General features: G+C 43.0%; 1 protein-coding gene across 1 annotated transcript; it reads right to left on the bottom strand.

Annotated features, from left to right (window-relative positions):
- Nucleotides 1-14,351: 14,351 nt before the first annotated feature.
- On the bottom strand, nucleotides 14,352-20,503 carry TNFSF18 (TNF superfamily member 18). The gene is made up of 3 exons (XM_003430859.4): nucleotides 20,239-20,503; nucleotides 16,964-16,994; nucleotides 14,352-15,842 (listed from the first exon to the last, which is right to left on the bottom strand). Exons 1-3 carry the CDS (start codon nucleotides 20,404-20,406, stop codon nucleotides 15,475-15,477), a joined length of 567 nt encoding a protein of 188 aa, XP_003430907.1. The 5' UTR covers nucleotides 20,407-20,503; the 3' UTR covers nucleotides 14,352-15,474.
- Between the last annotated feature and the right edge of the window lie 1,313 nt (nucleotides 20,504-21,816).

Genomic DNA, 21,816 nt, shown 5'->3' on the forward strand with positions numbered 1-21,816 from the left:
ACTTGGTGCTCTTTAAAAACAGTGCTCTAGAAGAAATGTAAAAAAAAAATTCAAAAATTTTTGAAGAAATTTATTTAATAGGAAGAATTACATATTGGAAAGTGAAAATTGTGACTGTGGGTGACTACAGTGCTGGCCACCCTTACCATCCAAGCTGGTTTTCTCTTCTATTTGTTTATGTCCATCTATCTTCCTGGGTCAGTCTATCTGCCTGGGTCAATCTGCCTGAGTGTCCTCCTTAAATGTCGGCTTCCAGATGCTGATCTCTCTTGGCCCATCGATGGCTCTGAGTCGATGCCTCTCTCTTTCCTTCCGATCCTCCCTTGCCTTACCTTCTGGCCTCGCTTTCTTGTCTTTTCCCTCTCCTCTACCCTCTTCTCTCCCCTCCCCTCCCCAATCCTGATATGCTCAGTGGTTTGGGCAGGACCAGGGAGGAGCGCAGAAAATGTGGAGCCCGACCCTGGAGCTCTCAATCTATACCCACTGCCTGCAGAACTCATTCATTCCCGTGGCTTCAACTACCAACTCTACATGGATGATTCTCAAATCTACATCTCCAGCCCTGATCTCTCTCCTTTTCTGCAGTCCTGTACTTCCTCCTGCCTTCAGGATATCTCTACTTGGATGTTTCCTATTACAACCCTCTGCACGTAGTAAGCACTCAATAAATGCGATTGAACGAATCCTTCACTCCCCTAATTCCAGCCTACTCCCTGTACCTCAGTCTCATCAGAGTCATCACCAACCCTCATCCACATCCTGCCTCTGGCCTGAAACTCCCTCAGAAAATCACTGTCTCTGCCTTCAAAGCCTTATGAAAAGCACATCTCCTCCAGAAGCCCTCATTTCCTCTTCCCCCACTCCCTCCTCCCCCTTGCACTCGGATTTTCATCCTTGATCCACCCCTCTGTCAACTCCAAAGCACTGATGTCCGTATCCGTAATTTATTTATTTATATTAATGGCTGTCTCCACCCAGACCGTAAACTTGTTGTGGGCAGTGAACACGTCTGCCAACTCTGTTACATTGTACTCTCCCAAGACCTTAGAACAATACTCTGCAAACAGTAAGTGCTCAATACATACTATAGATTGACTAGGGCCAGCAGAGGCAGGATGGACAGGGAATGTGGCAGAGAAGAGACTTCAGGGAGTGGGAAGCCTATTTAAAAAAAGATGTGACCACAGCCTCTGAATCATGGGTCTGGGAGTGAACTTCAGTGCATTTGTCCAGTACATTCCTATAACTCCAGATGGTGATTCCAGAAGATGCATTCTGTCTTTCAGATCACATGCTTAATTCCCATCAAAAATAACAGCGTACAGACTTGGGAAATCTTAGAGTGATTACCCTACAGTAGCAGCAGAATTTTTGAGGTCACAGTTGCGTGAAGCACTATACTAAATGTTATTCATCTGCTTAGCATCTTGTGTTCTGAGATAGATATCCTCTATACTGAGCTCACTGTGGGCAGGAAATGTGTCTGTGTATTGTCATATTGTACTCTCCCAAGTGCTTAGGGCAGTGCTTTGCACACAGTGAGGGCTCAATAAATGTGACTGAATGATTGAATAAGGAACACGGGCAGATCTGTTAAGGACAAGAGGATGGCTGGGCCTATATTTCACATGTGCATAAGTTGCATTTTTGAATGACAATTCTGTGGGTGTGTGCGGCCCAAAAAAGGTTGCACATATTGGATGGGGAGTGAAGACAGAGTCACGGTAGAGACCCGAACAACTCTAAGAGCATTAGAAGATGAATTGTTGATTTGTTTTGAGCCTTAGGAACCCATCCTTTGGGAGGGAAATCTGGATATGAATGAAAACCACAGTGAAGAGGCTGCAGTTCACCATAACTGAAGACAAAAATCAAGCAAGTCTCAGTGACTTACGTGAACGGTTGTAGCTCTGAACACTGGTGACCAAATATGAATCTCCTATCTCTGTCTTTATTGGTTCTCTCCACCAGTAAGTGTAAATTCCATGAGAACTGTGTTCAGGTTCTTTCCTACTGTGGTATGTTCCCCAAGCATTTAGTACAGATGCTGTTCACGCCATAATAGTAATAATTATTATTTTTATTGAACACCCACTGTATGCAATGCCTTATCCTAAGTGTGTGGGAAACTACAACACAAGCATAAAACACCTTCTGTATCAATCAGTGGTATTTATTGAGTCCTTACTGCGCACAGAGCATAATATGAGGTGCTTGTGAGAGTACGATACAACAATTAATAGTTGTAGTATTTGTTATGCACAGTGTGCTGAGAATTGTTCTAATGCTGGGGTAATACAAGATAATCAGATCCCATATGGGCTCACAGTCTACGTAGGAGGGAGAATAAGTTTGAATTCCCATTTTGTAGATGAGGGAACTGCGGCACAGAGAAGTTAAATGACTTGCTCAAGTTCACACAGCAGGTAAGTGGCGCAGCCAAGATTAGAAGCCAGTTCCTCTGATTCCCAGCCCTATGCTCTTTCCGCTAGTCCACGCTGCTCTTCTCAGTCCACGCGGCTTCCTTGCAACAGAGTTAGAAGACATATTCCCTGTTCACAATGAGCTTACAGTCTAGAGGACTGTACCTACCAAGAGCTTAAGAGGAAGCAGAGACCAAATCATTCCTTCAAGACCTAACAGCAAAAAAGACTGAAATTCATATAATATTTATGGAATTCGTTAAGCACTTAACTGCGTGCCAAGCACTATACTAAGTACTGGGGTAGATATAGGATAATCAGGGGTGGAAACAGTCCTTGTCTCACAGTCTAAGTAGGAGGGAGAACAGACATTGAACCCCCATTTTACAGATGAGGAAAGTGAGGCAAGTTCACACAGCAGAGCTGGAATAAGAACCCAGGTCCTCTGACTCCCAGGCCTATTCTCTTTCCTCTAGGTCATGCTGCTCCTCACTCCTTTGGTTGCCACCCCTTTGATAGCTACCACAATGACCTCATGCTGTTCATTGGTTTATTTTCCTTACAAATCCATATTCAGTCACCTGTCAACTGTGTCCCATGAACCCAAGTAACTCTAATTCCTTTAACTTTTCCTTCCTAAAGTTCTGTTTTCCACCTAAAAGTTATCTTTGTTGCTGCCTACTAAGCCTTCTCCAACTTTCTCAAGAATTTAATGAATGCTATATCTTATAAATATATTACATTTTCCTGATCGTTAAACCCATTAAAGAGCATATATGCCCATGTATATATAATACAAACATAAATGTACTTGCATAATCTCTTCCAGGAAAAAAAGCATTTGCTAATTAATTTTTCTCTATGCAAACTGCATCAAATCCTATAGCTGTCCAATGGAATATTGAAATCACCTCCTATACACAAGGTCACCAGAAGAGATTTTTTACTGAATACATCTGTCAAGGCTTCCAGAAAATTTAAATTGCCAGAAGTGAATAGAAAGAATAAAATCCCAAACCTTCCTCTTCCCAGATCTTTGTTTGCTTATTTTAATCATTTTCATCATGGCTTTAGCTTCCTCTTTAGCCCCAACTCACTTCATTGGAGAGTTCACATGCTTCAGGGAGGAGTAGAAATGTTTGCCTTAGAAGTCAGAAATGCCAAGATTTAAAAATAGCCTTGGAAGGTGGAAATTATTTCAGATGGAAACACCCCTACGGGGTTTGTTTTTACATTGAAAAAGAATATAAGAACCTGGAAAACAACATAAGTTGGAAATGGAAATCTTCTTGTTTTGGAGCAGACAAGGAAGGCTGCAGTAAGCCTTGCTGTGAAAAAGGAAAGTGGTGGTGACTGCTGGAACTTGATGACTTCTTCGTACTTCTGGTTCCCCACCAATAAGAAAAGAATAACTAAAGGCGAGTACAAAAGTCCCTGAACAATAGTTCTCTGCCATTATTAACATTTCCCCTATGTTCACCCACGTAGGCTTCTGGGTCACTTGATTGAGAAACTGAACTCAAACTGCTCTGGATCCTTGTCAACATCATCATTAAAGGTACTGAGAACTTAACGGTGTCCTGTACGGTGAGTGAACATTCAGAAATAAGCCTGGCCTAGTGGATAGAGCACAGGCCTGGGAGTCAGAAGGACCTGGGTTCCAATTCCAGTTCCACCACTTGTCTGCTGTGTGACTTTGGGCAAGTCACTTAGCTTCTCTGTGCCCAAGTTCCCTCATCTGTAAAATGGAGATTAAGATTGTGAACCCTATGAGGGACAGGGACCATGTCCAACCTGATTAGCTTGTATCTACCCCAGCACTTAGTACGGTGCCTGGCAGAGAATAACCCCTTAACAAATACTTTGGGAAAAAAGTACATAACACAATCCATGAAGCCCAAGAGAAGCAGCGGGACTGAGAGTTGAGATGCAGATTTTAATATCAGCTTGCCTGGTGGTAACCTTGGGAAAGTCAGCTAACTTCTATGTGCTTCAGTTTCCTCAGCTGTAAAATGAGGATAAATTCCTGTTCTCCTTTCCCCCTTACACCGTGTGTCTGAGATGGGACTGGGACTATGGTTCATCTAAATGCACTGTGTCTACCCCAGGACTTAACACAAGGCTTGGCACTTAGCGCTTAACGAACCCCACAATTATTAATATTGTTTACAATCCATGGGGAAAGATAAGCCCTCAAAAAGCCATTAAAAATATGTGAAAATAGATAAAACTAACATGCACCAGTGAATAAATAAGCCAAGTACAGAAAGTCAGCCACAGTAATTGAAATGACTAAGAGGCTAGATTGCCTGGGCTGGAACAATAATCATAGAATGCCTTTATGAGTAAGAAATGGTAGGGAAAAAAAGGAAATTTTTTCACCTAGTAAGTGGCAAGCATAAGGAATTTTTGTAGTGTGTGTCAGTTGACACTCAGAGAATCTGGAAAGTTTCTGGAAGAGTGTAGGGAATGTGTCTGTTTATTGTTATATTATATTCTCTCAAGCACTTAGTTTAGTGCTCTGCATAGTAAACTTTTAAATCCAAATGATCAGATCAAGACAATCAATCTTAGAGGGAGGGTCAGAGAGCTATCTTAACTACATGTGACAGATGAAGCACAGAGAGGTGAAATGAGTTACCTAAGGTCTCACAGTGGGACAATGACAGAGCGGGATTAGAGACCAGGTCCCCAGCTCCCAGCTTCATGCTCTTTCCACAAGGCAGTACTGCTCAGGGGGTCATCTAAGTGAAGCCAAAGGAAATATGTGATTGTACAGTAAATGAGACATGCAGTTTGGGGAGTCACCTGAAAAAAGGAGATAGTGGAAACCACGTGAGTTAATAAAGAGAAGGTGGCCTAGTGGAAAGAGCATGGGCCTGGGAGTCAGAGGGCTTGGGTTCTGATTCTGCCTTGCACCCACATTGACCTGGCATCCTAACCTCCTCCACGCATCTCGCCAAGAAATCACACCCTCCTCACTGGCTGCCCTTCAACAAGTCTCCCTTCCAGCCTTCACTTCAGAGCCCAGGAACTTATTCTGGGAACTTTGAAAGTAAACCAAGGCCTGACCCATTATGGGAGCCCAGGATCCATATCTAAGACCCCATTCTGGGGTATGCTAGAGGTGTAGACAATTCCAAGAGCCTCCTCGATTGCTCCTTATAGGCTTTGGTTCTTTCTCTGGCACCCAAGAAAGAAAAATTTATGGAGAGTGAATCAACTCATTGACCCCAGAGCTCTGACCATCCTTCTCCTGTCCAAACCTAGGACAGTCTTCAAGAAGCCAAATGAAAGGTGAAAATCATCGCCTTCAACTCACAAGGAACTCTTTGTAAATGTTCTTGGTCAAAAGATGGGCAGGGAAGAGAGTCTAAAAGTCATCATAATTGTTATCAAACTATTCTCTGAACTCCCTTACAGAGTATATGAAATTGTATTCTCCCCCGACTTCTTAGAGACTTAAGAAAAGTGTGGCTTAGAGGAAAGAGCCCGGGCTTGGGAGTCAGAGGTCATGGGTTTGAATCTCAGCTCTGCCACTTGCCAGCTTTGTGACCTTGTCAAGTCACTTCACTTCTCTGTGCCTCAGTGACCTCATCTGTAAAATGGGGATGAAGACTGTGAGCCCCACGTGGGACAACCGGATTACCTTGTATCTACTTCAGTGCTTAGAACAGTGCTCGGCACATAGTAAGCACTAAACAAATACCAACATTATTATTATTGAAAGGCATCCCACTCATAAACACTGACACTGAGGGGGCCTACTTTGTTTTTCCAGACCCCACAAAAATATCTAAACCAAAAAAATTGGGGTTTTTTGTTTTGTTTTTATTGTTTCACTAGTTTATGCTCCCTGCTGGGAAAGAAAATCAAAGCCCTGTGCGTTTCGTTTTGGAGAACATCTCTCAAATATGCCAGGATCTGCAGCTGAGATGGGGTAATAGTCTACCAAACATCTGTCTGTTCACGTAAGTGAGAAGCGATCTGATAACATTTGGGGTGTGTCAGCTCTTAGAAGAAATACCCAAGCATACTGCATCCTATGGGACTTTCAGAGCATTTCTAAATGCTTGTCCTAAAATTATAAGAATGGTTGCCCAAATTGTGAGAATAAGCCTGGAGATGCATTATCACAATATCTGATATCGTGATGAACAATGAGTAATACCTCCAGTGTCACCTAGGCTCCTGGGTCCATACTAGCTCAAAACTTGGGTACTTGCCTCACTCCCACAGCACTGATATGCACATCCTTATATTCTGCCCTTTCCCCCATCTGTAACTTATTTTAACATCTGCCTCTCCCACCGGATAGGGCAGAGATTGTATCTGTAACTCTATCACACTCTCCCAACCGCTTAGTACAGTGTTGTGCACACAGCACTCATTAAACACCCCTGATTGAATAATTAAAAGATCTGCTAGCAGAAGCCTTCCCAAATGGAAGATCCATGGAGCTGGCAGCAGTATATAGGAGCGTGGTGGTTTGGCAAGCTTTCCTTTCGCCGTCAGGAGAGAACAGGCATAAAAAAGTCACACAGGGTGGTTGGGGAAAAAACCACAAACACCTCCTCATGTTTCTACCCCACTGCACAGCTACTGAGTTACTCCCCAGTACTCTCAACTGTTCATTCATTCATTCAATAGTATTTATTGAGCGCTTACTATGTGCAGAGCACTGTTCATCTCTCCATTCCCTCCTCTTCTCTCATTCTCTCCCTTCATCCCCCCCTCCACACAAACACATATATCTTCCCATTTTTCTACACTCCCTCCTCTTGACCCACCCCAATTCATTCAAGGTTTGAATCAGTGCTCAACTAACTTACCATCTCTTCCGCAGTCACGAAAAGGAAGGCCGATAGTGGAGGATGGATCATTTCATGGACTTCTGTCTTTGCTCACAAAGGGAGAGAATATTGCAAAATAGTCCGTCAGTACATCGTATTTATTGAGTGCTTACCGTGTGTAGAGCACTTCATTCATTCTATAGTATTTATTGAGCACTTACTATGTGCAGAGCATTGTACTAAGCGCTTGGAATGTACAAATCGGTAACAGATACAGGTAACAAAAACTCCTCACTCTAGGCTTCAAGGCTCTCCATCACCTTGCCCCTTCCTACCTCTCCTCCCTTATCTCTTTCTACCACCCACCCCGCACGCTCCGCTCCTCTGCCGCCCACCTCCTCACTGTCCCTCGGTCTCGCCTATCCCGCCGTCGACCCCTGGGTCACGCCCTCCCGCGGTCCTGGAACGCCCTCCCTCCTCACCTCCACCAAACTGATTCTCTTTCCCTCTTCAAAACCCTACTTAAAACTCACCTCCTCCAAGAGGTGTTCCCAGACTGAGCTCCTCTTCTCCCTCTACTCCCTCTGCCATCCCCCCTTTACCTCTCCGCAGCTAAACCCTCATTTTCCCCTTTTCCCTCTGCTCCTCCACCTCTCCCTTCCCATCCCCACAGCACTGTACTCGTCCGCTCAACTGTATATATTTTCATTACCCTATTTATTTTGTTAATGAATTGTACATCGCCTCGATTCTATTTAGTTGCCATTGTTTTTACGAGATGTTCTTCCCCTTGACTCTGTTTATTGCCATTGTTCTTGTCTGTCCGTCTCCCCCGATTAGACTGTAAGCCCGTCAAACGGCAGGGACTGTCTCTATCTGTTGCCGACTTGTTCATCCCAAGCGCTTAGTACAGTGGTCTGCACATAGTAAGCGCTCAATAAATACTATTGAATGAAGATAGAGACAGTCCCTGCCCTTTGACGGGCTTACAGTCTAATCGGGAGCACTTTACTAAATGCTTGGTAGAGTAAAATATAACAATATAACAGACATATTACCTGCCCACAATGAACTTACAGTCTAGAGGGGGAGTTGGGCATTACTATAAATAAATAAAATTACAGATATGTAAATAAGTGCTCTGGGGCTGGGAGGGGGGCTGAATAAAGGGAGCAAGTTAGGGGGACGCAAAAGGGAGCAGGAGAAGAGGAAACCCAAGAGGCAGTTTGGCTTCAAGTGTCTTTGGATCCCTTCTCTAGCTCTTTCCTTTCCTGGAATACCACTCCACTCGAGAGATAAGGTTTGTATATCACTGTGACCCCAGGTACCAGTGGCAGAGAAAGAAAAAGAAGAGGGAAAGGGTAACCCTGATGCTTGTAGTCAATGTCGTCTGGGGGGAGTTTAGATTCAAGAGACTTGTTTCCTCCCTCCCTGGTGATTCCTGAACAGATTTGGAAGCTGTACATTTCAAATGAGCCCAACTTTCCCTGCTAATTTCCAGGCTGGGAGAATGGGCAGAGATGTGTCTCTCACTTAGAGAAGAGTACTTTCCCAAGCGCTTAGTCTAGCGCTCTGAGCACAATAAGTGCTTAATAAATACCATTTTAGATCTACTCTAAAAAGAGAGTTGAGTTTCCAGGCAAATGTGGACAGATATTACAATCAGAGAAACTAAAAGCCAGATCCTGTGAGTTTCACTAATCACCTCCGCAAAAGCTGAGCCTCAGGTTCTCAAGTCATCTTTTTTTATGGTATTTGCTAAGCACTTAACTGTGTTTCTGGTACTGAACTAAGGATTGGGGTAGATACAAGATAATTGAGTAGGGCACAGTCCCTGTCCCACATGGGGCTCATGGTCTTTATATCCCATTTTACAGATGAGGGAACTGAGGCCCAGAGAAGTAAATTGACTCCCCCAAGGTCACACAGCCGGCAAGTGGCAAAGCCGGGATTAGAACCCAGAACCCAGGGATTAGACGCCTAGGCCCATGTTCTATCCACTAGGTCATGCTGCTTCTCAATCTCCCCCCTTGGTTAATAGCTAATTCATTGCATCAGGAGCTGGGACTTTAATTTTATTCCTCCCTTGTCCCTGTTACCAAACATTCTGCCTCAGTTTCCCCATTGCTAAGGAATTCTTTAACTTCTGTCCACTGTAAACTCTTTGTGAGTAGAGCTTTCATCTACCAACTCTGTACTTTCCCAAGCACTTAGAACAGAGCCGAGCACAGATTAAGTGCTCAGTAAATACCATCGATTGATTATTTTGACTCTTAGGAAGAGGCTTCCCCTTCAGTCAGTCAGTCAATCATTTATTTACTAGAATCCATGATCTTCTGACTCCCAGACCCGTGCTCTATCCACTTCACCATGCTGACTTGCCTAAGGTCACACAGCAGACATGTTGTGGAGGCAGGATTAGAACCTAGGTTCTCTCGGTCCCAGGCCCATGTTTTATCCACTAGACCATGCTGCTTCCCTTATTTTGGGGTATCACATCAGGCAATAGTGACCCCATTTCTCCAACTGATGACCTCTCCATCAAGAGGGTCACTTACTGTCCAAAGACGTCACTTCATGAAATGAGACTTTATACCTAGGCCAAACCATCACATGATTAAACCAATACAGGCATCTAAAATGCCCTTTGATTTCAACTAACTCACTAATTCAGGTGAGAAAAAATACTTTCAAATGAAATGGCCAGATATTTGAAGCTAAATGTACTTAGCAATCTAAATGATCTGAATAATTTGTAGTCGTACACGGTCCAAGTCATGTGCACTCAGTCTAACTTCAAATAGTTCCCGTGAGTAGTGGAACATCCCTTTTTTGAAGAAGTTAGCACTTGGAAACAGAAAAAAGACAGATATAGAAAAAGGAAATCCAAGTGATGGGTAAACGGGCCAGTTAGCATACCCAGATATCCTCTGGATTTGTGCAGAACTTGAGAATATTCCTGACCAAGAACTTGAGTCTGTTTTTCCTCCCCTCTGTTTTGGTCTCTTCTCTCTACATTCATTGTGAAAGCAGAACTGGAAAAAAAAAAGGGCAGAGGAGGCCTTAACCCTGTCTGGAAAAGGAAGCTCAGCGAATGCCATCTGTCTGGAGTCCTAGGATTGCATCATCTTTCCATCAAAAAAAAAATCCCTTTCACATTTGTAGGAGGCCCAAGAGGGAAGATGATGGAAAGGAAGGATCTGCGAGCTGTCATTTCCTGTTCTGACTCCTTGGGCTGTTTGGGGCTTTACTGATGACAGAAGGAAGGGCTCTAGATCTTAGGTTCCCCCAAACTAGCCAAGAACTCAGGTTCCAACCCCTCGCCCCTGGACCCACCCTAAAAATGTCCTGTATCTGAGATTGGGTAAAATCCTTCTTCCACATGCTCTTCACCCCCTGTCGAGAGAACCCCAAATCGGTGTTTTTTTCTCCAGTACTTTGAACTTTTCCCAATGCAGCATATTAGCTCTGAGATTTTGCTTTCTCTGAGAATGGCTAAAATACAACCATCTCCCTACCCTCCTTGTTTGCCTACCTGGTTGTCTTTCCCTTCACCTTCTCTGATTCCCAACCAAGAAATCAGGATGCTTGAATCCCTACTTACAGAATAGGTCTTAGTCACTGAAACCCTGAGGAACTGGACTACGGTATTTACCCTTCATATATATGACCCTTATATATCTCTACCATATTTACCACTGCCCTTCATGTTCCAGGACAATGTGGTGGATGGAGAGATTTGTGACTGGGGGAGTAGGTGAAGCCAAAAGACCTAATGTGCAACTTTTTTTATGGTATTTGTTAAGCACTCACTATGTGCCAGGCACTGTACTAAGCACTGGGGTAGTTACAAGCTAGTCAGGTTAGACACAGTCCATGTCCCACAAGGGGCTCATAGTCTTATCCTACAGATGAAGTAACTGAGTCAGCCAGTCAGTCAATCGTGTTTATTGAGCTCTTCCTATGTGCAGAGCACTGCAGTAAGTGCTGGAGAGAGTACAATATAACAGACACATTCCCTGCCTATAGCGAGGTTAGAATCTAAAGGGACAGAGATATGAGGCACAGAGATGTTAAGTCACTTGCCCAGAGTCACACACAGCAGACAAGTGGAGAACCAGGATTAGAAGCCAGGGCCTTCTGACTCCAAGGCTTGTGCTCTATCCACTAGGCACACTGCTTCTCACTCCTTTCCAACCTGTGTGCATAAAAAGGTCATCCTTGAAGTACCACCTAGGATGTACTTCCCAGAGTGCTTCAGATGGGCCAGTTTGAATGAAAACGGAAATCTATAGCTGGACCATGTCGTTCCACGGGAAATAGATGGGAACTGTAAAAGATCTCCTCAGCTTCATTTGCTGGAACCCTGTTTCCTACTGCTCTGGTTTTTGTTTAACCAAGTGAAGACCCAATCATGAAAATAATGGCAATCCTTTCTCATTCTAATGCTATAAAAAGGGGAGTATAAACTGCAAATGATCTTTTGCCTTCTGACCCCATAAAAATCTACATTTTCCCTTGTTCTGAATCTGCTTAGCAAAGGCTAAAATGGTGAAGAAGAAAGGACTAACTCGTTGAACCTCTTGGAGAGTCATTCTCAAAGACCACTTGCCTTGTTGACAGAAAAAGAGAGAGCCTTCATGTCTTTCTGCACTGATGCCCTTCAGGAGTCTTTTAGAACAACCCTTGAAGAGGTTCACTTCTGCTTCAAGCCTGGAACACCCTCCCTCTTTGGAGCCAACAGACAATTACTCTTCCCATCTTCAAAGTCTTATTGAAGTTACATCCCCTCCATGAGGCCTTCCCTGACTGAGCCCTCATTTCCTCTTCTCCCACATCCTTTTGCATCACCTCTGCCCTTGGATTTTCTCCCTTAATTCACCCCTCCATCATCTCCACAGTACATAGGCTCAATTTATTTGTATTAATGTCATTGAGCTTGTTGTGGGCAGGGGATGTGTCAACCAACTCTATCATTTTGTTATATTGTACTCTCCCAAGTGCTTAGTACAGCGCTCTGCACACAGAAAGTGCACAATAAATATGATTGATTGATTGTTATCCAGAAGTGGTTATGTTACCAGGGCCCTCATCTGTCTGTCATTAAAGGTGAGATTTGGACTGTGATAGAAATAGGCTTCTATTTCCCTGATATTTCATTCCTAGGAACTGCAAAACATCAGTTTACCCGCTGCAGCATAAGTTTACCAAAAACAGCCTGAACTTGATCCTTTCTCTGTAAGATCAAGTCTAGGTTATATTTAATTCCAGTCAGACTTTGCTCCAACTGCTGCTACTAGCCAACCTCTTAAAGCTGAGTCTTGGAATTGTCCCCCATAGAATCGAAACCAAAGGCCCCTAAACCTGCACAACTGAAGAGACCTAAGGCAGGGTGAATAATCAGTGAATTTATTGAGTACTTACTCTATGCAGAACATTGTACTAAGCTCTTGGGAGAATACACTGCAACGGAATTGGTAAACATGTTCCCTGCCCACAAGGAGCTTAAAGTCTAGAGGGAGCTGATGGCCAGAAGGGCCAAGAGAGAGCTAAGGCTTTGAATCTTGTTCCCAATTCTTCAGCTAACTTCACATATGATCTTAGGTCAGTCACTTAAACTCTCTGAGCCTATTTCATGAGACATAAAATGAGGTCAGTAAAGCATTTGGGTTGCATTGGTCCATGTGACATCTTGGGGTTATAATTTCAACTTTCTGCAGGAAGTTAGTTACTGGAATAACTGCAGTGTTGCAAACCCCAAAGTTGCTAAATCCAAAATCTAGTCTATTCTCACTATCAAGCATCTTTGGCCAGTGCAATTTATGAAGATTTTCAGTAATCAACTCCCTTTCTGGCTCCTTTTGGCTCCTTTTGATCTAAAACTATAAATTAGAGAGTTTATTAAATTGGATAATAATAATAATAATAATAATGATGGTATTTAAGTGCTTTGTGTCAAGCACTGTAATAAGTGCTGGGTAGATAAGATAAAAATCAAGTCCCAGGTGGGGTGAGCCTGATTCTAAGTAGGAGGGTTAACAGGTATTGAATCCCCATTTTGTGGCTTAGGGAACTGAGGCACAGCGAAGTTAAACGACTTGCCCAAGGTCACACAGTACACAAGTGGTGGAGTCAGGATTAGAACCCAGGTCCTTTGACTCCCAGGCCAATGCTCTTTACAGTAGGCCATGCTGCTTCCCAAGTTTCAAGGTGTAGTAAGTGTTTACAACCATTACCCACTATTTGAGATGGAGAAGTGTAAATAAACCAGCTGCATTCAGAATACCAAAATGCATCTAGGTATTTATTGGTTTTGGGATGAATAAACCAAAGGACAGACTAAAGAGAAAAGAAGTTGAAATCCAAATGGCATTAACAGAGTCCCATCCTAACTGATGCGCTTAGCATGTGAAGGGAGGTTCATACAGTAGCAACAGGATTAACAAGTTGTATTCCCAACCTGTGGTGTAATTCAAGAGACAGTATTACACTGAAGATCTTTTGCTTTCTCATCTTGACATCTCGTAACCTCTCTCTCCTCCAATCCTTGGTGAGGGGGTGGAGTGGAGAGGAGTGTAAATACAGAAAGAAGAGTCTTGCATTACGTTACAGGGATAAACATATTCATTTATTCATCACAAAAGTTTTATAAATATACAAGTTGAGCAATTTTAATTTCCTGAGAAAGAGGTAAGCAAACGGGGTTGTATATCATTCAGATGCCTGACTCTGTTCCTTCTCCACTAAGCCAGAAAGGGGTTCTTGACTTGCTACAGTCCATCTGTAGCCTTGCTGGATGACTGGCTGGTAATCAGAATGTAGCTTTTAATTCACCTCCAAAATTTCCCCCTCCCTCCAAGCCTTAGTTACTCAGCTCTTGTTGGAAGTTCAACCCAACTAGGTAAGTACAGTATAACCCTGAAACTCGTATGTGTGAATGAGTCACAGTTCAAGCACCGTTGCCTAATGGATGGAGCACGGGACTGATAGAAGCACCGGGGTACATAATCCCAGCTCTGCCACTTGTCTGCTGTGTGTCCTTGGGCAAGACACTTGACTTCTCTGGACCTCAGTTTCCTCATCTGTAAAATGGAGATTAAGACAATAAGCCCCATGTGGGACATGGACCTGATTAGTCTGTATCTACCCCAGCACTTAGTACAGTGCCTGGCACAGAGTGAGCACTTAACAAATACCATTTAAAAAAGAAAGTAGCTGGTAGGCTTGAGGATATTTTCTACAGAAAACCCAACATGTACACTGAGCCTCCTGGAAAGAAGTGGAGAATTGAGAAGGTACACTGAGGGAAAGATTCAAGGCTGTTATGCAGTGTGAAATACCCAGCTAAATTCTGCTAAAGGATGATGATAATAATAATAATAATTAATAATAATAATAACAATGAGGCAGTTCACTAGCTTAACAATAAAACAAAGTGTTAAGTGATGTCTAGTCGTATACAGGTTTTAGAGTCTTAAAACAGAAACAGAACTGTCTTTGTGAAGTGATGATTCAATGAAGAGGAACTGCTTCCTTCCACAGATTCCCTTTACGCCAATTAGTCCTGAGTATAAAGAGGCCAGGCTCTCTTCCTGCATAATGTTCAGTCCTTTCCTGCATCTTCATCCTCACAACTCGGATATCTTTTTCTGAGAACCTGCCGAGAGCTTCAGAGGCAGTCAGCATTTTATTCACTCTCCTTCGTGCTGATCAGTACGCCACCTCTATGAGTAGAGTATTGCAATGTGATCTCCCTGGTGAGGTTGTTCCCTCCCTTTAATCTGGTGGAAATCAGTGGATTGGGACAGGAAGTGTCAGGGAGGATCCTTGGACCTCAGAAACGAGGCCGATAAACTCTTAAGTTTCCGCCCTGGGAACTCTAACTTTCTGAGCCGTTTCCTCAGGATCATGGCTTTTGGGGAAGCCCTAGAAAACTGGCAGGGTGAAAAGTCTCTTTGAGGAAGCCACTCTACTTACAAACCCCTACTACCCTTCTTTTCTTTTCACCTAGAATATTTTCCCTCTAGATCCAGGCTCAGCAGCGGTAAGATGTCTTCTGTCATTTTTAATGGAGTAATTTGCTTTATTGGATCCTTGAGGAGTACCAAAACTCAGATGTTGAAAACAGGAAGAAAGAAGGATCAGAACCAGCAATTTGTTAACTTTCAAATGCGGGGAAACCACATATTCTGAAACCTCCCTCATCCCTGGATATGTTTTTTAGGGAGAAGAGATTGGTGAGGGAAGTCTTCGGGATCCTAAGACCCCATAAACAAGATTTGCCAGAAAGTATTGTTGGGCTCTTTGTTGATGTATTTAGGATTGTTGAATTCCAAAAAAATTGTGTCTCCCTTGTGCAGATGATGAAGGCAATCCAGGTAAAGTTTAGGATCAGACATATTGGACTCCTTTGGATGTTTGAGAACAATCTCTTGATTCCTAAGCTGCACTGAAAAATGCTTGCCTATAGTGTATTCTGAATTGGATGCCACTTGACCAGAAATTAGGTATAGGCCTTCCTGCAGGATTTCCAGCTTCTTCTTATCTTGACTTGACTTTATGCAGTAATTCATGTGGTTAGGAATTGTTTGCCAATTCCAAAGCAGTTCCTCTTGGGAATTTTCCACTGAGAAATCAAAAAAGGACAAATAAGAAGGAAGAATGACAAATTATTTCAAAAATTCAGTCCCCTCCCTAGGCAATTCAGTCCATCCAGTGAGCTAACATTCTGTCTGCAGATTCTAAATTCCTTTACACACTTGCTTTACCTCTACTAAGGCAGAAGCTGAGGCCGGGGAACAAGGGCTAGGATAAAAGAAGGATCTAGAGTTGGACCTGACACCATCATCAATTTACTCCTTGAGACTGCCCAAGTGGCCTGAGTTTTTACTACCCAAGTGGTCTGTGTTTTTACTAGTAGTGATGGTATTTATCAAGTGCTACAGAATGCGATCCATTATACTAAGTGCTTGGGAACTACAATGAAAGTACAAGACATGTTCCCTGCCCTCCAGGAGCTTATATTCTACAAGGAGCTTATATTCTAATTATTTTGACTCGGCTATGTCTTCCTCAGGGATAACTGTTTCCCAGTTGCTTCAAGAGACCTTCATATGTAAGGGTAGGTATTTCCTAGCTCATTTAAAGGATGCTAGGTGTGACTGGCAAGAGTACTTTAAACCTGAGCTCTTCCCTTCCCAGAGGGGAAGATCCTGGAAGCTTAGACTGTAGACTTGCCCTCGGCCATAGAAGAGCTACAGTCCAGGAGATGCAAAACTCATTCATCTAGACCCCTATTTCTCCCTAACTTCTCCCTTCAACCTTGAAAAGGTTGAAGTAGAAAAGGCCCCTGTCCTCACAGGTTCAAAGGAGAGATGAAAGGTTGGTACTCAAAACCTCCTGCCTCCCTAAACCTTTAGAGGATGCCAGGTAAATTTGGCTTTATTTTGAGGGAGACTTCATCCTCCTAGACTACACTTCAAGAAATCCATATTTATCTGATTCTGCAGAGTGGACCAGAGAAATCCCACCCTCTAGAAGTCCCTGCTATGCCACGGGGTTCATACAGAATTTCTATGTCTACCACTGGAAGAACTAGAAGTAGATTCTACGGTCTCTGAATCTCTTCTCCAACTCTCTTGCTGAGATCCGCTTTGCCTGCAACTCTGGGATTGCCCACCCTCTAGGAATCAAGAAAGTGTAAAGATGAAAGAGAAGCCAGAAGTAAAGATTTAAAGGATTACTCACAGGTTGCTTTAGCCCAGCAGGTCTCCGGTGGCTACGGTGGGGAAGAAAAGGCAAAAATAGGTCAGGTTTAAGGGCTATTTCCATCTTTTTTTGGAACTAGTTTATTTATTGTTGCAAATTCATTGTCCCAACATAATGAAACCTGGGCAACAGCAGTCTTTTAAAATGGGAGGCTATTGGAGGGTTGCTAGCCAACTGATCCCTTATTTCAATAAAAGAAGTTGTGGATTTTCTTGGTCACCGCTCTCTTTCAGGCAGCAGTATTATTATTATCATTGTGACATTTGTTAAGCACTTACTATGTGTCAAGCACTGTTCAAGTGCGGGAGTAGATGCAAGTGAATCAGGTTGGACACAGTCCCTATCCTATGGGAGGCAGGCTCACAGCATAAGTAGAAAGGAGAACAGATAACCCCATTTTACAGAGGAGGAAATTGAGGCATGGAGAAGTTAAGTGTCTTGCCCAAGGGACCCAGCAGGTGACTGGCAGAGCCAGGATTAGAACTCAAGCCATATGACTCCCAGGTCTGTGCTCTTTCCAGTAAGCCATGCTGCTTCCCTGTCTCTAGACTTTGAGCTCATTGTGGGTGGGGAGTTTGTTTTTATATTGTACTCTCCCAAGGGCTTAGTACAGTGCTTTGCACACAGTAAGCCCTCAGTAAATGTGATTGAATGACTGAATGAATGTGTCTTCTGATGGACAGCCTGCTCTGAAAGTGATTACATGTCTGAACTTTTGTTTCTACTTTACAGATATTTGCAATTTACCAAGTGGAGCTAATGAAACAACCTTCAGGTCTGCTGCCTGAGTCCATATTTTTCAGGTATAAGTTAATTGCTATCCTTATTTGATAGCAGCATCACTGTGCTCTCATTTTAGCCAACCAGAAAGCTCACCCCAAGATCTGGGCTGGGACTGTTCTATTCCATGTTTGTTTGTGATCTTTTCTGGATTTGAACCCAGATCTGCACGGTGAACATTCAACCCTGTTGCCAAAACCTGTTTCTTAGGAATAAACCTGCCAACTAAGTGTTTTGTTAGAAAAGACAAATTTCACAACCAAACTGCTTTGACTCAACAAACCCCAAAGGAAACTGGGCTTCTCGAAGCTTGAGAACTAGTGCTCCAAAATTTAGAAATTGGGGCTTTGTGTATCAGAAATGGAAGTGTAAGAATAATTTTTAAGAAATCCCAAGCCTCATGGTCCCTGTTTCTAGGGAACAGCTGCCACACAATTATGATTCACTATCTGTCAACCACTTCATCCCATTTCCTAAAGGCCCTTAACTGTGGGTAAGTGAGTGAGAGAAGTCTTGTTGCTAAAAGGAATGCATGAGCTAATTATACTTCTCTAATTTCTCCTTTCCCCTGGAGTTGTAGCCTGACTGGCCAGTCATCTAGAGTACTTCCCAAAGCTAGTTCCTGGCATCCCAGTAACCAGAAGATGTTTAATTCCAATTTTCTGGTTTCCTCCTACTTCAGCCAGAATGTATCTGTGATCCAAGTCCCATTAATCTGAGGAGGAGAGTAAGCCAGGGGGAATGGTCTGGGATAGGGAAGCAGACTAGAGGCAAGAGGATGACTTAGATGACTACTTGTCTGCTGGGTGATCCTGCAAGTCACTTCAGTTTTCTGGGCCTCAGTTACCTCTTCTGTAAAATAGGGATTTAAACTGTGATGCCATGGGGGACAGGGACTGTGTTCAATCCAGTTTGCTTGTATCCACCCCATTGCTTAGTACAGAGTCTGGCACATAGTAAGCGCTTAACCAGTACTACAGCTATTATTATTATGACCTCCATCCTGGTCCTCTGATCCTTTGATTTCCATAAACTATGCTTGTTCACGACACCTGCTGTCTCAGAACTATTGTGTCGGCCTAAGAGGCCATGTCTAGAGAAAAAAATATCTCCAAAGAATCTTCTTATTCTGTTTTTGTCCTATCAGTCAATCATATTGAGCACTTACTGTGTGCAGAGCACTGGACTGAGAGCTTGAGAGAGAACAATATAACAGAGTTGGTAGACAAGTTCCCTGCCCACAAGAACCTTACAATCTAGAAGGGAGTTTATTCCTATCTGTAAATCTCTCAATCCCTAGATTTGCCTTCCAATCAATTCCTGCCTAAACTCCCCTCTTCCTTTCTCCTGAAAGCCAGTCTACTAAACAAATCATCTCTATGGCTTTATCATTCTCCCCTCTTGAGGGAGGGATAGATATGACTGACTCAGATACACTGACTGTGTATGTCTAGGAACACTGATGGCAAGATGCCATAAGTAGTGACACCACAGATAAGTGTATTAGGTGTTATATTAATTCATGGGAGCATGTTTATGTCGTGGCCTAGAGACCGGTGAGGGTTGGCTTTTTAATACAGCAAGTGGTGGAACTATCTCTTCAATCTGAAGGCTTCTGTGGCCTAGAAAGTCACAACAACATTGGGAAGCTTGTTTCCTTAGCATCTAAATTTGTCCTTGTCTCTCCACTGGACTTCTCATTTTTCAGGGTTCAGAACTTTCAAGGGCCCCTGAGTGTTGGATCAGCCAAATAAGATGTTTTCAGGAATGAAGAGAACCCAGGATTACTCCCGCTCAGCCCAGCTCAGCTTGGCCTTCCTCCTAACATCTTTCACTTTCAGTAGTGTACACATCTTTCAAACAAACAACACAGAAAAGCGCCCCCGACGGAAACAAGACTTTAAATGAAGGGAAAATGAAAAGGCGACCAGCGAAACAGAAACACTGAGCACCTAATTCAGCCATCCAGGTAAATTCCAAAATATGTCAGCCTACAAAATCATTTTATTATCCAGAACTATTCCTAGGTTACCCAACCTATTTTACTGAGTAACAAAATAAAAAATCAACTTTCTTTCCTACTGGTCCTTAATCATTAGTTATACAGGCAAGTGGCTAACTGCAGGTTGAAATAAAATCATGGTATCTTTCTCTCAAGCATCCCTAAGTACTCTGCAAGCAATTACTGATGCTTAGGAATACCAGTTTGCCGCATCACAAAGTGTTCGATGGCAATTATAAAAATATACTGCACGCAACCCTCTGGGAGTGAAATTAGAGTTCATTCAGAAGTGGCCTTAGAAGAGTAAAGAAACTTACCCAATCTTGCAGCAAGGTAAGGGATAAGGAGGATTCCTGGCTCCTTACCACATACATTTCTTCACTCTACTCCTCTTCTGATGTTAGAAATTACAACTAATAACAAATAATAATAACAACACTCTGTCAATAATTCATTGCTTTTGCCTCCTTACCTTGAGCTGGAAGAAACAGTAGAGTAGGGAAGTGCTAGACAAAAGCAGTCCCAGTAAAGCCATGATCATGATGACGGTCTGCTTCCAGGATGACCTCTCTTCCTCTCGAGGAACTGTACCGGCCTCTAAGTGATTTAAAGGCAAATTCTCCACCTGTTGCATTCTCATTTGATGGGAGGCAGAGAGCTGAAAAAAGCAGAAACTGAAGGACTGATTGATTTTTATTGTTCCAGGAGAACCCTCCAAGATCAATGACTGGTGGCCTTGAGGATACAGAGAGTACTTTTTAAAGCTTGGGATATGCTAATGAAAGTAGTGGGAGTATGATTCAGGGTGGAGCTTTTGCTTCTGACACTATTGGAAAATGAGATTGCATTCTCAATGAAACTTTGCAGGGAGCTGACTCTCATTTGGCCCCAGACCAAGACTCTGAAGGCGGTTTGAATCCAGCCAACACAAACACTGAAAGAAAAAAAAAAACCCTGAACAACACATGGAGAAGTTCAAAGAGGGAAAAAAAAAACCCTCTCCTCGGAAACCAACGGAAGTACTGTGTAGCTCTGGGCTGCAGTTAGATCAGTTGGTTTTTTGTAATATCTGAAAGGTAAATTCCTTGTGGGCCGGGAACATTTAGACCAACTCTGGTATATCTTACTCTTCCCAAGAGCTTAGTATGGTGCTCTGCACATAGTAGGAGTTCAATAAATACGACTGATTATTTCCTCTTGAAGAGAGAGATCAGGGATTAAAACCTCTCTCTACTTTAAATTCTGAATATGTGTGTGTGTGTTTGTGTGCATATGTGTTTCTGTGTGTGCAGACGTGAGTAGGAGAGAGATTGAGATTCACCCTTTTCCAAGTGATCCAAAATCCGCTTTCATTGAACCCAGGACATTGGGCAACCTAATGAAATACTAAATCAGGGAAAATCAAAGCTCTTCCAATGCGACTTTGGGGAAAGGTTTGGTGAAACCAGTTCCGCACTTAACTGGGGACAAACCAGCCAGGGAATCAGGTGACCAAGTGTCTTTGGGTCTCTTTTTCTTCATATATAAAACAGGGGTCACGTATCTGCCCTTTCCTTTCCATTTAGGAACATTGTGAAGATCAGTTAGAGAGCAGAGTGATAAAAGGACTTTGAGACTATTGAATATTTTACTAATAATAATTAATAACCATAACTATGGTATTTGTTAAGCGTTTACTATGTGCCAGACACTGTACTAATCGCTGGGGTGGATACAAGCATATCGAGTTGGATACAGTCCCTATCCTACACAGGGTGCACGGTCTCAATCCCCATTTTACAGATGAGGTAACTGAGGCACAGAGAAGTAAAGTGGCTGGCCCAAGATCACACAGCAGACAAGTGGTGGAGCCAGGATTAGAACCCATGACCTTCTGACTCCTAGGCTGTTAGGCCTTACTGCTTCTCTTATTTCTTCCCTGAGTATCATTCATAATTTTGCCAGGACTATCCATCATTGGGGAGAATGTTTTTGCTGTTTTTAAAGGGAAAGAGGCAGGATGCTATAATGCCTCATTTCTTTCCTCTGCAATCCCTTTCTCACCTGATCT

Source organism: Ornithorhynchus anatinus, chromosome 16 (assembly GCF_004115215.2).
Source record: "Ornithorhynchus anatinus isolate Pmale09 chromosome 16, mOrnAna1.pri.v4, whole genome shotgun sequence".
Lineage (NCBI taxonomy): Eukaryota > Metazoa > Chordata > Mammalia > Monotremata > Ornithorhynchidae > Ornithorhynchus > Ornithorhynchus anatinus.